The sequence below is a fragment of the Magallana gigas genome, chromosome 3, assembly GCF_963853765.1.
Source record: "Magallana gigas chromosome 3, xbMagGiga1.1, whole genome shotgun sequence".
In the NCBI taxonomy this organism is placed as follows: Eukaryota; Metazoa; Mollusca; class Bivalvia; order Ostreida; family Ostreidae; genus Magallana; species Magallana gigas.
This window is the reverse complement of record NC_088855.1, coordinates 17,530,139-17,547,549: the sequence shown is the minus strand read 5'-3', so window position 1 is coordinate 17,547,549 and position 17,411 is coordinate 17,530,139. Positions and strand designations below refer to the sequence as shown.

The following is a 17,411-nucleotide window of genomic DNA, read 5'->3' as shown; positions in this document are numbered from 1 at the left end:
GCTTTGTTTACAAAACACAGAGTTGTAACCTCTGTAATTCGCTTGTACCTCGATATTTGACATTCAAATTTTGACAAAGCATTAACAACATCCATATCGACAATCCAAGACATTAAAAATGAAAAAAATAAATTTTGAAAAATTTGAGCCCAAATCGTGTCCAAGTCCCTTTAACTTAGTAAGGTTCTGTGTTTTCGTGTATATACCTGTAAAAGGCAATTTCAATAATCTGTCAGTGAATTTGCGTTTTTCAACATTGTTAAATTCAGGACGAATTTTCTCACACACCATGTAGTTAAATCAGTAATTAAACTCCACATTACTTCTTGTTTAAGCGTTTCGCCCAAGTAACAATGAAGATAAAATATCCCATCAACTTTAAATGCATGTCTCTGTTTGTAAACATTGTGTCAAACCCCGAGATTTCGTGTTCCAATTTGGAAGATGTACATGAAAAAATTATATCCAACCGTCTTCGGAATTAAGTAATCAGCGGGGAATATATATCATAAATGTATAAATATCAAAGTCTGTCAATCTCGCCTACTTTCAATTTTAAAAAGTACGGGAAAAGGTACATTTTGAGTTTTAAAAAATGTAAGTATCTTTAAATTATTTGCAACTACAATTTTTATTTATATCAGATTAATGTAACATCATGCCTTTAAAAGACTTAGATGTCTAATGTGACTCGTTATACATGTACGTGGTTTGTTTCAAAATGGAATGAGAAAACATTGTATTTTTATCCTTTTATTTTGAAAAAATGGGGATATCTATAGACATGCGAGAGTCTTTTAAAGGATATCTTTACAAATATTAATTATGATTTGACTGTTCCAAGTATAATATCAGCGGTTTAAAATACATTTCTTAAAGCTAATGGAACATATCGACAATCATGGTTTATCTGCTGGATAGATATCGCTCGAGCTGTCACCCTCAAAGAGTAAGGGTAAAGAGGAATTTAAATATGTTATAGTTAAATATGAGAAAACACATAAACAGTTTTTGTTTCGAGCGAAATAAATTTCAAAACTGGCCGCAATACATTTTTGTTTACCCTAAAAGCTTCCGAACATTAAAAAAGGATGTGTCAAAAATACAATTTATAAAATAAGTCAAACAGAGAACAAAGTTTAATTTAGTATTGGACAAAAAACATATGCACATGTACATCAAAAATACACTTCATGAAATAAAACACTGTACTTTGGGATCATTTTTATTCGTGATGGTCAATGTTCGTGGGTAGCTAATTTTTCCAAATTCATGAGGACGTAATTTCGTTGGTAGAAAGTTCGAGATAATTTTAATAAATATTAAACAAATAGTAAATACGCTCGAGGGGATGTAAATTCGTGGGTGGACAAGGGTTACCCGTGAAATTCAAGAACATTGGTCTCCAACGAACAATGAGGTTTCCACATTTGGTATATGAACAAGTATATAGGGGATTCGTAGAGCCCCTTAGTGCCTGTGAAAATATCGCTTAGAGAATTCGTTGTGAAAATATGTTACCCAACTATCAAACTCGATTTGTTAATCGTGAAAATAATAAGAAATGTAATAAATAGACAATTTTCAAGTCTGACATCATACTAAATAATGCTTGTTACAATATATATATAGATGTCAGAGAACAGTATAGCAACACATTCATTTGTATGCGACATATCATATTTAGGTAACTCTATATTATGAAAATCACAATATTCTAGACATTCATGGCGCGGCATCAAATGTAACCAAAAGGATGTATAATGGAAATTTTACCACTGTAAATCCCCAAAAGTGAAATGTTGTAATTTATTCACTAAATGAAATTGATATTTTGACAGACCTTAAGAATAATGTATTTTATATGTTTGTTCACTATATGCTGTAAGTATATATGGCGCAATAAATTTTTTTCTAAAAAAATCAATTTTGAATGCATACATGTGTTTCGTACATCAAATGATTAAAAACTCCTTTAAAGAGTTTGAACTCCGATAGCAACCGCTCCCATGGTGATTTACCTAGTAGACAAATTACTATGTATTTTTTTATATTGCTTAAGCATGAAATTACATTTCCCACGTTACTGGCATCAGTGCGGGAAGGAACAGAAAATATAGACGCGTGTTTTTACCTCAAAATCTTGGTTTTCTTTTATTGCTTTTTTTTTTGGTTCCTAGTACTTGATTTTACGATGTTTTATATTTGCTGTAATGAAAAAAAAATCGTTGTACTTTATCGTTCTGAAGACCATATGTCAAGCTGTCAGCTGCATCGTTGGTAATAATCACGTGACACATTTCAAGGTCGTTGTTCATACATAGATCAAGTAATCTTTTGAAACGTATGTAGGATGAGATATTGCTAGAAAGTTAATCTTGACATAAATATTTAAATAATGATTTAATAATTTTGAAAAATATACTTTTAAATTAAAACAATTTTAAGTGTCCTTTTTTCAAATAACGAGGGTTGTTCGGAAATTATTGAGACATTTTCTTGTATTCTTTTAGTAAAAAAGATTAACTCTTTAAATTTCACCAAAACGTAAATCAGGATAGAGATAACCAATGTGAAAAGTTTCTTGTCCATGGCCTGAATAGATCATACCTGGTAAGCTGACCAACGTGCCTTCGTCCAGTGACCCGGCGCAACTGCAAACTTTTCGCAACGTCATTTTAACGCTTCTTATTGCTCATGTGTTTTAAACACTTTACAAACGAACGGAAATAAGAATTATTCTTTATTTCTCATCTTTTGTTTTCATTTCAAGATGTTATCAATTACAACTTCTCTCATTCTTGTTTTTTTTTTTTTTGGGGGGGGGGGGATCAAGTTATTTTTACCCGAAAGCCTAATTACTGTGAATGTCTACTGCAGTCATTTTTTATATATTTCAGAACTGTTGACAACAGTTAGTGTGTCAAAAGTACTTGATAATTAATCCCTTTGGTCTAATTCTAGTTAAGCAATTAATGAAAAAAAATATGATGAGCTGATGCTCTATATCTTGTCTTCGTATAGTTTTTTATCATTTGCGTGGCCTTAAAATGCCTCTCTCTGAGATTTCCACCAGATGGACGGTTTTCAATGCGCCGCCTTGACGTCAAAATTCAATGTAAAGTCGTTGTCAGATTTCTATTGTTTGGTAAATATACGTGTACCATATCCGTATTTCAACTTGAACATCAGTAAAACTTAATCAAAAGTTAGTCGCAAAGAATAGCAAAATGAAAATATTTAATTTTATTTCTTTAATCATAAACTGTAATTCTACGGACACTTATAAAGTAGATGTTTAAGTTGTTAAATCTCCATGTTCATGGCTGCACCGGGTACCCCGACCACCGACTTGTTTACCTACCGTCGTAAACAAAATATTAAATATTCTTTTAATATTACTTTGTTTTATTATTTGTTGGCGTTTCTTCAGTGTCTATGCCAATTTTCACCAAAATTCGTCGTTTAAAAAAGAAAATATTGGAGTTGTCTCAATAATTTCCGAACAACCCTCGTATATCATTACTTTATCTCCGTTGTATACTTTTATCGTCTGTGTGATTGCATTGAAATGAAAATAAGAAATATTTAACTTCGTAAACTATTTAGTAAAATCCCAAATTATTGGTAATGCAAATAGTAATTGCAAGTGCCTGAGTGAAGATACTACTTAAAAGCAACAGCAACTTTTGTTGTCATATATATTACATGTATATTAATGATTTCCAAATTTTTTGTTTGTCTTCATAAACCTATTTTATAAAATGGTGTTTACTGATGTGATGAACAACTAAAACTTTACTATAGGTACTTGGTTGTCTTTAGCTGTATTTTTCTGAGCGTCTCCTTGCAAGCGCACTGTTATCTGTGTCCAGATAATGATTTGAACTGCAATGAGTGGAAAAAATACTTGGTAGATGAACACAACAGGGTGCGACAAGAGGCTTCAAGAGAACTCGGTTTGCTGGTAAGTGCTTCCCTTGCATTTTTTGGAGTTTCCTCCCATCTTATATCTTGTAATTTTTACCAACTCTGTTTCAGCTATAAGCAGAATTGACAGATGAAAACCAGGAATATTTTAGCATATATGAATTAGTGTGAAACAAACGTGTATTTGTGAATCTAGTGAAATGCATATTTTAGTGGCTCATTTAGGAATAAAGGTGGCAAGCTTTGCATGATAAAAACGTCCCTTGTTAGCAGATACTAATGTTTGATTGATCTTTGCCTTCCTAGCTCTTATAAACCATCAAAGTACTTAAGTAGGAATGTTATATTTATGTTTGATATCTCTTTGAATACCTAAAGGAAGTTAATATTTGAATAGAGCATCCAATTAATTTCGAAGCCATATTATTTGATTTTGAATACATGTTCTACAGGAAAGCAAAGGACACACATACCAAAAAGTCTCGTTTACACCTCTTTATATTTTTATTCAACAGACATGGAACTCGACTCTGGCGGATCATGCCTTGACTTACGCGCGTAAATGCTACAGAAATCACTCCGATTACAAAGAAAGGATCCGGCTGACTGACTCCTGTGGCTGGATAGGAGAGAACGGCTGGAGTGGATACGGAACAGGTTTGTTGTCTCGTTGTTGTACTTATCAATCATAAGTTTTCTTATACAATACATTGATGCACAATATGCAATAAGTAGTAACATAAAGTAAATATTAACACTCAGCACATATTTCACCTTATGTTTACACTGAAGTCTTTAACGTTCGATTTTCAATAACACACTAAACCTGATCACGGCGAATGAACACAGTAAACGTCATCACGCGTTTTGAATAGATTTATTGTGAGATTTTAAGATTTAATGAGACTTTCAAACTTGTATAACCAAATTGATAAGTACGTATAATAAAAATCGGTAATTCAAGCCGCGGAAGCGAACTAAATAACATGTTTTATGGCTGTTCCGTCTATTATTTATTTCCATGACAAAGAACGCACATGTATATAATAACTTTAATGCGATGAAGCATCAAATAAACATCAAAATGAATATAAGCACAAAATTAAAATCCTACAGGTTAGGCTCTGCATGTGGTACATGTACATATATTGGTTAAATAATTTTAAATCTTAAAATTAAAAAATTGATGGTGAATGTAGTCTAACCAAGCTGATAAACATTGCATGACTTTTTGTAGCATTTATGCACTCTTCTTTTCCCGTCGTTTATCCTTGATACAATTACTACTCTTGGTACAGCCTGTAAGTACAATTGTATAATATATATATACATGCGCAAATTGTGAAAATAATACTGTCTGCGACATACAAACAAGTGAACTTTTCGTTGGCAGTGTCTGGAGATGATGCAACTCGAGCCTTTGAGAACGAAAAACGTTACTGGAATTACACACTTCGCAAGTGTAACGAGCCCTGGAAAAAATGCGGCCATTACAAGCTGGTAAATTATTTTCTCGTATAATATACACATGAATGACTTTTTATTCACCCAGGTGGGGGATGGAATTCATTTGCTTCTATGTCACTGACGACTCGGATTCGATTCTTTTTTTCTATCATTCGTCTTGAGTCGTTTTGTATAATTTTGAACATATCATCTTCTTCTTACAAGGTTATGAAATCGTCAATGATTTGTGGCTTCTGTATGAAAAAGAGCGCATCAACAGTGAAATTGATGTGTCTTATCTCCATTATTTATTTAACATTCATTCAATTTTTGGTAAAAATTAAATCAATATTAATATGTTATTTGAAATTTTCTTTCCACCTAAGCAGCAAACAAACTCTTTACATTGTACATGGTTAAGATAAACCACTACCAAATTTGTTACATTCCAGTGTTATGGCGCCACTCTTATTATTGGTGATATAAAGCTAAATATATTTAAGTCTTTAAAAATCTACATACTATGACGTGCACTGATCCAGAAAGGAGAGTGTCCGAGAGATATCTCAGTTTGCTTGAGGAGGTTCAAAGGCATTTTTGGGTGTAAATTTACTATGAAAATTTATTTATTTGAATCACTAAAGGGGGAGGGTTCTTGAACTTCCCGACTCTCCTTCCCCTGAAGATTCACGCATGTATACAACTAGGTATCAATCAGGAAAAAATTAACTACACGGTTAGTATGAGGAAGGACACATCTGCCAACACATTAAAGTCCCTGGTCGCTTTGCGAGTAGTCTGGTTTGGGATTGGGACCCTATTTGTCATTAAGTGACTATGCATTTAATCTTTTCAGATCTTTTCTACTGCCCAGTGGTAGTGTTATTAACTATGACTAACCACCAATCCAATCCCAATAAAGAAAAAAATATTAGTAATATTTTACTTTTACAGGAATTATTTAGTTTCATTATTCCCATCTTCTAAGTAGTTGTTGAATATTTTATTCCACTTGTTCTTTCAATAAAAAAAATATTTACTGTTTGAAAGTGTATATATGCTATTTAATGATATTAAAAAATGTAAAAATCACAAGATATGAAGATAAACATGTATAGGTACCAGTGTAATAAAGGATAAGCCAGTTGTATACATGTTTTGCCTTTTCTCAATAAAATCAAGGTGATCGCACCAAAGATGGCCCAGCTGGGGTGTGGCCGAGCGAGGTGTGGTGATGGCAAGCTGATAAGAATATGGTGCTGGTACGGCCGTCTGTGCAGTCAGTATTCTTTTATCTAATTTTCCATTTTTGGTAATTTTAATGTACTTGGTTGTGTGTGTTTGGTGTTTTGAGTTTTTCATTAGGATATTTTCTACCAAAATTGATTAAAGATTACAACTAAAGCCGCCTCTTTTCTTTTTATATTTTATGGTCAACCTGGGCAGAATAATAAAATTATTTCAATTTTTTAAAGATCTTTTAATATGACAATAAAATGTTAATTTAGTTATGTTATGTATTTTAATTTTGATAACTTTATTTAACTTCAACAAAATCTTGGTTTTCAGAAAAGAGGGGACCAGGGGATCGTTAGCTGTAATTAAATGCACACCACTTTATAACTCTACTATTATACTTGTCAGTGTAACCTTATTAGGTGTTATAAACTAAGTACCATGTTATAATTTCAGATGATTCGAAAAAGCGGGAACTTCAAAGGTTGTTCGGACTCGGTTCCGTAGATCAGCTGTACGAATTTGTTAGAGCCCTTAACCGCCAGAACCGTGCTCCTGTAGTACCACCTACAGGTAATCCACAACCTGATCACATACTCCAGGGTAATGAGCTGGACAATCTGGTGCCTCCAGAAGATTCCCATGAAAGCTCCGAAGAAAAAGAAGATATTTAGTAAAACAAAAATTTGAGTATATTCCAGAAGATGACCGTATATTTAGTCTAAAAGATTGAAAATTTCTTTAGGAAATATATTGAGGCCTCTGAAAACTAAATTGAAATAAACAGATTGACTAGCACTACGTTGTATTATTTTGTTGCACTCGGTTTGACAACATGTATATAAATTTTCATTTGACAGACAGTTTTACTGACTCAGAGAAAATAATCTGAGAACAAACACCTAACATGTGGTATTTCCTATAATACAACGCCAGTAATGATTGTAATGTGACCAGTGATACTACTTTTAGTTTTAGAACAACCTAAAGTTTGTGTTTTATCAAAAATAGTACCGATATCCATAATCAATGTAGAGCTTGGACTTGAGTCGTTGTGTCAGACAGCAAAGTGACAGGCCATTGCTGGCCACTCGGCCATGGCTCTTTGAAATCAACACAATTGTTTTGGCATTTGAGCTAGGACTACGCAATCTATGCATATTTCACTTGAAACCAGCGTCATTTAAACTTGTTTTGATGCAATAAAAAGACGTAGTTACATCCTTACTAAAGTCTTACGTCTTGTTAAAATGGTTTAAGACTAAGTCCTATTTATTATTTATGGAAACACCTACATGTGTACCATTGAATATCGCTTTGACGTTTAATTACATACATGATCTAAGGTCGCTGGTTTCTTTTTAAACAATTGCGAAAATAAAGAGAAAATATCATCAAATGACAATAATATTACGCCGTTAGATCCATGAAACTTTTCAGATCCTTGAAGTAATTATTTACAAACCAAACACCAAATTTTATATTCTCTAATTTCTTTTTCACTATCTTAGACGAAATCGAATCTTTTCCCTTGTTTTCCCTTGTTTTCTTATAATGATCTTATAATTTGAATTTTCGATTCTTTAGAAGAAAAACCGGATTTCAAAGTAAATTTAGTATCTAAAAGATCGTAATTATTTAAAAAGACATCAAATTCTATATCCCAGATTGGTATATGCGCCTAGTGTTTCGTGATGTGGCACGACTCTTCTACCGTTTAAATAATTATGTGTTGCGTGTAAAGCAATCGGTTTTAGGAACGCAGTTCGCAATTCTCAGTTTAAAAGTGATTGCATTCTAGAACGCAGTTCGGTAATTAAAATTAATCATTCATATTTTACAAATGAAATTTTTAGGGCCATCTTATAGAGGTAAACCACTATCATTAGGAAAAATGACGGTGAAATCATCAAATGAATAGTTTTTGAGATTCTGGATCCTACCGAAAATACACTATTCATTATAGGGCTATTTTAAACAACTTGCTCGGAACATCAAAAGCTCCTACCCTGGTTGCTGACATTTTTAGGACCACCTACATGTACTATTGGTAAATTCCTACCACTTATAATGAGTAGTGTATTTTCGGTAGGGCCCCGAATCTCAAAAACTAGAGATGACAACGTAACCATCATTTTGTATGGTAGTTCGGTTGGTCAATTTGTTCTACGTTGCAATGCGAAAAGTTAACACAGCGGACAACTACGAATATGACGACTACAGACGCTGGTCATATTTTGATCAAAACATTTCAGTTGAGTCTTTTGGTCAGGCAAGCTAAACATTAAATATAGACAATCGGAACTTCTTGGGTCTTTTTGGCAGATCCAGAGCTCGGAAAAACGCCTCGAATATATTGCACAGGCATCCATGACACCCCACCTTTTTAGAAATACCGTAAAGCTTGATTTAAATACAACACGATCTATTGAGCTAGACATCATTGAATTCGATGATATACGCTAAAATATACCAGAGAAGAGAACACACTGTACAAGGCTGTCTAAATTGATGGAAAGCGACTCCATTTTTTAAAAATAAATTTCTAACATTCGGTAATGTTAATGCTTTGGAGGTGTTTTTCCAAAATCTGCCTGAACGGCCCGAGAAGTTGCAATTGCAAATATCGATAGAACGACTTGCAAAAATAAAGTATTCAAGAGAAAACAACGAACTCTTCGCAACAAAACGAAATAAAGAAGAGGAACGAAAATTACAAAATATAAATAAATGATATGTCAAAATAGTACAAAAGAAAAGTGTCTGTAGGCCTAAAAAAATATATCAACTTCTATCAAAATATTAAAGGACAAGGGCATCATTTATAATAATTTTGACTTCAATTACATATTTTGTACCTGAAAATAAGGTTGAATGTATATATGCTGGAATTTTCTTGTTGTTATCAAATGAATACTTCGTGAATGAACATATCAGTACATTCTACTGTAAGATATTTCATCCTCTACAATCATTCCATTGGTCGCAGAATATAAAACGAATCAAGATAGATAAATAGTTTGTAATTTTTTTGTGGATTCAGTGTTTAACAATGCATAATAAAGTAAAATGGGCATGTGACTATGTGAGATTAAAAACAAGATTTCAAATGAACTAAAAAAAAATGAAGAGGAAGTGAACAAAAAAAGGCTTGTATAACCCATTAACTGATGATGATGATGCCGTTTTCCATAACAATTTATTTATAAGTTTGTTGAAATGCATGCCACTTTTCCGCAATCTTCATTGACAGAGATGTTCTATCGATCGACATCGCTGGTATAACTACTGGTCTCTCTCCATGAATTTTATTACTAAATACTAGTATGATTGGCTTACGCGTTCTCGAAAGGCTTAATATTTCTTTGCGTTTTTACCTTAGGACGAAACGTTTTTAAATGTCTATTACATCCTTTTGTGTTAATTAATTACCACTGACTGTGCTTCATGAAATTTTAGATATTTCATTTGGTATGCGGACTAGTTAAATTAATTTCAATTTTTTTCACAAAGAAAGAAAAAAATGTTTGCTGTTTTTAATAACACTGAATGTGGATTTTTACTGAATGGGCGTGGATCGCCGTCAGATGAAGCAACAGTTGGAGTCCATGGATCACTCAGGATGACCGAGGCCTTTTGGCTGATTCTAGGGTTCGGTGTATTTGCCTCAATGTTAGCTGTAGGATTCAGTGCCATTCGAAAGTACATCTACAAAGATAAAGTAAGTAGTTTGCATTATTAGTTCAAATGTTGAATTTTCCCTTCTAGAACGGCAAGAGAGTCCTCAAACAAATATAACGTGTGTTCTGTTGTGTTATAGATAATTAACATCTTATACATGTATATAGCAGAGATGGGAATTTTAATTTTTGTCTCTTGGCGTCGAATCTGGAGTATGAATTATGAGGGGTTTATTAAATTTCATATGTGACAAATATCTGTCAAATATTTTGTTTTATAAACTTGAAGTTTCATTTATTTTGTCTGTCCTTTAAAACACAGAATTTATGTATTTTTTAGCAGGGTTTTAAAAAACTGGCCTTTTTTTCTTTTTATCATATTTGCCTTTATAAATGTATTAGATGTGCGTTTTGTGTAAAATGATATGTATAATAGTATTTGTCAAAAAGAAATGTAAGTCAATTATCAGTCTATCATGCAATCTTGTCTACTTTACCGGGAAAAATACTGATGTGAGATTTTGTTCTGTACTTGTTGACCATAATCCGGAATTATATAAAAAAGTTTCTCTCATCACATGTTCAACATTGTGTACGTTTTTTTTTCCATTTTATATTGAGATTCGTTAAATCTCTTGAATAAATTTTTGCAAAAGAAAATCCGAGAAGGCTCAAGTCTGATATCATGGTGGCCACTCTGCCATGTGAATTTAATATTAAAAAAAAAGAGACACAACACACCGTACAACGAATGCTAAACGCTTTGGCCCTCGCTGTTTTTCCAAGTTCAACGACAGTTGTATATAGTTTTTTTCTCTTTAGAGTAATCTTTCATCAAGTTTACCTTTTTTTTTCTTATAAAATGATAAGGTAAATATCTGATGATATTACAGAGAAAGATTGTGCATTGAGTAGTGTACTTGATTGAAACGAGAAAATTTTAAATCTTTGAAGAGGAATCCGGGGTTCGTATATAATAAGCTATTAATTCTCGTAAACACAAAAAGTCAATTGTCACCATTGTCTCGGTAGTGAATGATTCATCTCAGGTGCAAAGTTTAGCCAATCAATGGAAATGGCTGCTGCGGTTGCTGATAATAACACTTAAGTCTTTGGAAAGATTGAACCTGTACATATTGGATGAAAAGTCTGCTGTGGCGGACACCATAATTTATACAGCTTCATTGAAATCTAACTTTGAATTAAAATGGATTCGTTTCTAGAGAAGTAAAAGCGTTTCAAGAATATTCTTTATTCAATGTATTTGCTTCATTTTCATATTTAAACAGAACACAGTGAAAAAAAATATTTAGCTATAGATGTATGGAAATATACTAGTCAATTATTTCGTCGTTATTATCCTGTATAATGCAGTTTAACGCCCTTTCCCTGCTTGCTCATTTAATCGTATTTGTATTTTCGTGATTGGACCTGTGTGATTTTTTTCTTGCTGAGTAATAAAAAATTAGGAGTTTGGATATTCAATCACTTTATGCAATGACCATAATTTTATTTTATCTCAAAACATCAACTCAAGTGCCTTAAGCCAATCAAAATTATCTGACAAACAAGTAACGATTTCTCAATATTTAGTAAGATTTTATATATCTCACTATATTGTATAGGGCATGGAAATGCACCGCTTTAAGGGTCATTTCATGTACCAAAAGCGATGTCTTCAATTAATAAAGGTAAACAATTTAAAAAAAAATCTACCGCTATTGATTTATATTTGTTTTGTTTAGAATCATCGTCATGCTCAAATTGTATTAGTGTGCTCAGAGCCTATACCATATCCGCTAAAGGAACTCATAAGATTTTTAAATATCTTTTTTTAAAGAGTTCTTTGATGAATCTGTGGGGTTAGCTCGTTCTTTTTCCCGCGCACTGATTCTTAGAGGTCGCTTTCCTCGCCGGCGCTGCGCAACTTACTTCAAAGTGTTTAATAAAAGGCGGCTCATGTATCTTATACAACTTTGAACATATGGTGTTGTAAAAAAGGATGTATTTTCTGAACATCTCTCGAAGGGGCCAAACAAGTTGTAGAACCTAGTGCATGATAACATTTTAACTCAAAAACAGAAATCTAGTTAAATATGCAAGAGTTTACGCTTTCTTATATAGGTATCATTCTTCTAAAATTCACAAAATCCTTAAAAATATTATTGTTAATAGCTGTGAATTGACGTTGACCGTTATTTGTTGGAAATATAAAAAGGATTTTAAAATCCTTAGAAGGTCGTCAAAGTTAGTTATTAGTACGTAAATTAATAATTCAAATATTTTCTCTTTGTTAAGATACATGTATTTTAATCCTCTTCTCGATAATAACAACAATGTGAATAATCATTGAATCAATTGTTTCTCCATCGAAAACCGCTGTTCATTGTAGCAGCTGAAAGAGGAATTGAGTGAGAATTGATTATACAAATTGTGTATTGAGGAGGAAGTTCTTTGAAAAAAGGTATATGATCGTAATCCCAAATTTCAATAACAAAAATTAACTTTTAACGATCAGGGCAAAACCTTTATTTATCTCGTTCATGCCATGAAGTTAATAAGTTAATAAACACAGCGACAAATGAACGCGCTGGATTCAGCAAAAGCAATCAAGATAATAACCTGTCGGAAATGTTTAAAGGATAACAGTTAAAATGGGTAACGTGCTGAGAATTCTATCAACGATATGTTTTAATCTTATTCACTCTGTTCCATAAATCCCTTTGGCTATGGCATGTCAGTGTGGATGCAAATGCTTAAATGTGCTCAGAATACAACGAATCCCGGGACTGTCGTAACTTGAAACAAGAGCCGCCCACACCCTGAGCTCGAGTACCATAGGCCATTTATGTGTCATGGAATCTCACAAATGCAATATTTTAATCTTCATTCTGGAGTTAAAAGCATTTTTTAAAAATGGTAATGAACGCCCCCTCTCCTACCTGAAGTCTTGCAAAAAAGACTATGAATTCTATAATTTTGATATTGATATTAAAACGATATCTAACGATAGATAATAATTTACTAAAAAAATTGTTCACTGTTAAAACAGCATTTCGATGATTTTATAAATACAGTAGACTAAAGATGGCAAATATTATACATTTTTTCTAGCGTCTCCCGATCCCAAGGGAACGGACCGAACATTTCCCAGAGCATTTAAATGAAAAAAAAACTGCCATATTCTCTCACTTAATTTGAATATTTAGGCATTGAATGCTTATTTTTGGATGTCGTAAGTCCTATAACACACCAAGCGGTGCAGACAAATTGAATAACTCTAGACAAATTGAATACCGCGCAAAAGCGCACTATGATAATTTGCCTGCACCGCTTGGTGTGTTATGGGACCGACAACATCCAAATATTAGCATTCAGTGCATATATTTATATTCATACTGATGTCTATTCAGGGGCGTAGCTAAGGTTTGTTTATTGTGGAAGCAGAAAAAGTAGGGGGTTGGGGCCAACCTTGAGGCCCCAATAAGTCCAGGGCGAAGCCCTGGTGGGGGCGAGGCCCTCGGAAGTTGTCGAGTTTTCAGCATTTCAGATACTATAATTTTGAGTATCCAGAAAAAAGAGTTTCATTAAAATACCCTCAGTTTTTTAATGTGTAAAATGCTTACTAAATTATCATCATAAAATTAAAGATGAAAAAGAAAAAGAAGTGCCTGATTGATTATTAATTTAATTTTCATCTAATAAATCTTGTGCTTTCTCTCCTACTGGTCTCTAACGTTTTTGTCTACAAAAATATTGTTTAAACCTTTCGTTATTTCTCGATATTCTATTCATAATAATTGTCAACCTGTCACCCAGGTTATGGTAATATGAGCAAATAAAAATAGACAAGAGATGTTTGTTATACACTTATGCCCCTTCCCCCTCCCTTGGAAAGAACTGCGAAGAAAATGAACGGGAAAAAAAATAATTGAATAATTTCTAAGTCCAAGGCACATAACTCTGTCAAAATTGCTTGAACGTACCAAAAATTAAACTTTTTATTATTATGATGAACCTGTATATCAAATTTCATTTCAATATAAGCATCCTATGCGAAGAAAATGAACGGAAACTGCAAATAATTGGAATTTTTCTATGTTAAAGGGGCACAACTCTGTCGAATATTGCTGGATTCCACCCAAAATCAAATTTGACCTAGATATTATTATGATAATCCTGTATACCAAATGTCATTCCAATATGTGTATCCTTTGCAAAGAAAATGAACGGAAGCTGTTGGTGAACCGACCGACCGACATACCGACAGACAGCAGCAAAGCAATATGCCCTCTCTTCTTCGAAGAGGGGCATAAAAATATCAGAAGAGCAAATTTTTATTTTTTATTTATTGAAAAAGAAAGGCAAGTCGTCTTTGCTTTTTCTCGGCAAATTCTGATATAACAATTGATATACTGACTTCCGTATCCATGTACTAGTATATGTGTAAACTTGCTAAAAACGACATTCTTTGTCTCGTCGTTGTTGACCTGAGGTATGTCTTCAAGCGACGCATGACGCTGAAAAAGCGCTCTGCGGTTACTGTAGTTACCGACATACGTGCAAGCATTTCCAAACATTTGAAGACGTTTGGATAAAACAAAGGTTCCTTAATTGAAAGCAAAGTCTCGCCAAGAGTTTCTGGTTTTCGCCTCTCGTTGAAACTCATTGCTGTCATTAGCAGGTAAGTCCTCTCCGAATGTGTCATAAAGTTCTGTCATTTTTTGCCCTAGTGATGTTTCCTATTTGAGAAGAAAGTATGTATTGTGCAGAGAATCTGTTTTTGTTTTGAACTAAACGATCGTTCAATTCGTTAACACGATGATCTACAGTTGGTATTTTATAGATTTCTCTTCCATTATTCTGATGGAGTATCTCCAGTAACGTTTCCTGGATGGCATCGTCGTCTAGAAATCTTTGTACCGGTAACGAATGAACATCATTTTGGACTTCTATAGCTACAGCTTCTTCAAATATACTATCCCACACATCGTCATCAACACCCTCTGCACTCTGCATAGAAATCACGGTTTTGCTCTCCTTTGCGGCCTCAAACAAATCTTACGTTTTTCTCCTGTAGATGGGATTAAGGGGGAGCAAGAACGTGTTCAGATGTAACAAGAGGTATGAGAAAGTCAAACTGTTTTATTGAACATATATAAGTTCTTGCTTAAGCGTCTCCATCCTCAGACAATCCTCTAGAGCATCGATAATAACATAATAAAATTTCTTAAATGTCGTTACCGCATCGACCCTAGAGAACCACTTGGTCTCGCATGAAGATTGGAGTTTCGTTTTGCGTTCCATTTGCTCCTTAGTTGGATTATCATTCGATAATGATTCGTTAAACTGCTTTAGACGTTTAGCCGAGTAATCGATGCAAAAGAGATTAAGTGGTTCTTTGCCAGCATGAACTGACAATTCAGTGAATGCACGTCAATGAGTACAGGTAGCTTGAGGTACTATCTCTCTAAGTTTTGCCTGGACACCTCTATGCTTGCCAGCCATACTAGCTGCCCCATCATTTCCCTGTTCACGCATACGATCAATGACTATGCCGTATTCCTCTAATGATGATATAAACTTTATAGCAAGATGCTCCGCCGTAGTACTTTCAGCTTCCTGAAATCCATGAAACTCTTCCCAAATATTTTATGAACCTTTATAAAAAATCACACACAGTGCAGACTGTTCCTTTGTGGAACAGTCTGTTGCTTCGTCTACAATAAACCGTAAAACCTGGCAGCATTAAAGCGATCAACTACCCTTTTTCTGATTTGGTCTGCGCAGAAATTTAAAAGTTAATTTTGTATAAATTCACCTTAATGTCTGCTGACTCTAAATGTGCAGTCCCATGTTGGGTCTTTCTGTGCATACAAAATGAAGTACGGCAGGAAAGTTGTCTTTCCCCTCTTCATGTCCCCGTATTTCTACATGTATGTTGTCGGGGGGACCCGGTAGAAGGTTTTATGTTCTTTTCTAATATACAGTCGGTTTCTATTTAGTATCAGCAGAAGTAAAGAGGAAGACTCTTAAACATTAATGCATTAACACTACATGTATATGCCCATATCGACGTTGTAGAAATGAAAGGTCGTAAGTGTTAGATAAGACCTTTAAACCCTTTTTTAAAAATTACAAAAATAAACAATTATTTTTACGTGACCTGAAAAAATCTTAAATGTATTCCAAATGTTTCTATGGTAACAAAAGAAAATTATTTGGTCGTATCTAAAGCGCAAAGATATGAACGGCTGTAAGTGTCACGTACAACTTTAATAAACATTCAAATAGTTTTTAAAAACATCGTATGTGACACTTACGACATTTCATAACTGATAACTGATGCAAACAAAAAGTCAACAGAGATGCTGCAGCTTAGGAGAAAATGATGAATGTGATAAATGGTGAGTGAAACTTATAAAAGAAAAGTATATATTTATATCAAATAATAGTGTTTACCTCACTCTAACAGTTTTTACAATCTTTTGTAAAGTTCCTTATGTAAATATTCATTTAATACTCATGAATGTGAAGTCTGTAAAGTAAGGTGATCAAGTTGTTTAAGTAATACAAAATAAATATGTCAGTGAAAGTTGAGAGAGTGCATTTGAAATGAAAAATAATGTACGTAGATAAAACAGTTAACGATAAAAACGATATAATTATCTTTGATTTAATATAAAAACAATCCCCACATTGTATAGAAATTACTTATGACCTTTCATATTTTAAATACATGCATTTCAGATAAGGCTTGTGAATTTTGTTCCTCAAAGAAAGACATTTTAACTACTGTCGAGAAAGAGTTACTATTACTAAAACAAAACTATCAACGGTCATACACAGCTATTAATGAAAGAGACGCACAACCTTATACATACAATCTTTGGATCTGCCACCTGTTAAATGACATCAACCAGATAGATCTTTATAAACACAGGGGAAAAGGTTTGAACAAAGAAATAAGGGAACATCTTATCACGGTGCAAAATGGCACCACTGAAAGAAGTTGAATCTGATGATAAGGACATTTCACTCAAACAATTGGAAGAAAAATTAAGATTAAATAAAAAGAATGATGATGACATCCCTCTGAATACCCTTGCAAAATCAATC

The 17,411-nt window shown here is 33.4% G+C and overlaps 2 protein-coding genes across 2 annotated transcripts in view; both read left to right on the top strand.

Moving 5' to 3' along the window:
* Nucleotides 1-446: 446 nt before the first annotated feature.
* On the top strand, nt 447-7,417 carry LOC105337908 (uncharacterized). Its single transcript, XM_020071305.3, has 6 exons — nt 447-597; nt 3,808-3,967; nt 4,446-4,587; nt 5,324-5,430; nt 6,559-6,655; nt 7,069-7,417. Coding segments are annotated over exons 1-6 (726 nt in total). The 5' UTR covers nt 447-595; the 3' UTR covers nt 7,287-7,417.
* Nucleotides 7,418-9,922: 2,505 nt separating this feature from the next.
* The window catches only part of LOC105337901 (uncharacterized), a 41,172-nt gene continuing 33,683 nt past the window's right edge, over nt 9,923-17,411 (top strand). Inside the window, exon 1 of the mRNA XM_011442834.4 lies at nt 9,923-10,333. Coding sequence (XP_011441136.3) covers nt 10,136-10,333 — 198 coding nt within the window. The 5' untranslated portion in view covers nt 9,923-10,135. The remainder of the gene's footprint in view (nt 10,334-17,411) is intronic.

What these genes read in the sequence shown, in the direction of transcription:
- LOC105337908 (XM_020071305.3), top strand. An exon ending in CTGGAGTGGATACGGAACAG is followed by an intron (nt 4,588 to 5,323) that starts GTTTGTTGTCTC and finishes TTTCGTTGGCAG; the next exon opens with TGTCTGGAGATGATGCAACT. An exon ending in AATGCGGCCATTACAAGCTG is followed by an intron (nt 5,431 to 6,558) that starts GTAAATTATTTT and finishes AATAAAATCAAG; the next exon opens with GTGATCGCACCAAAGATGGC.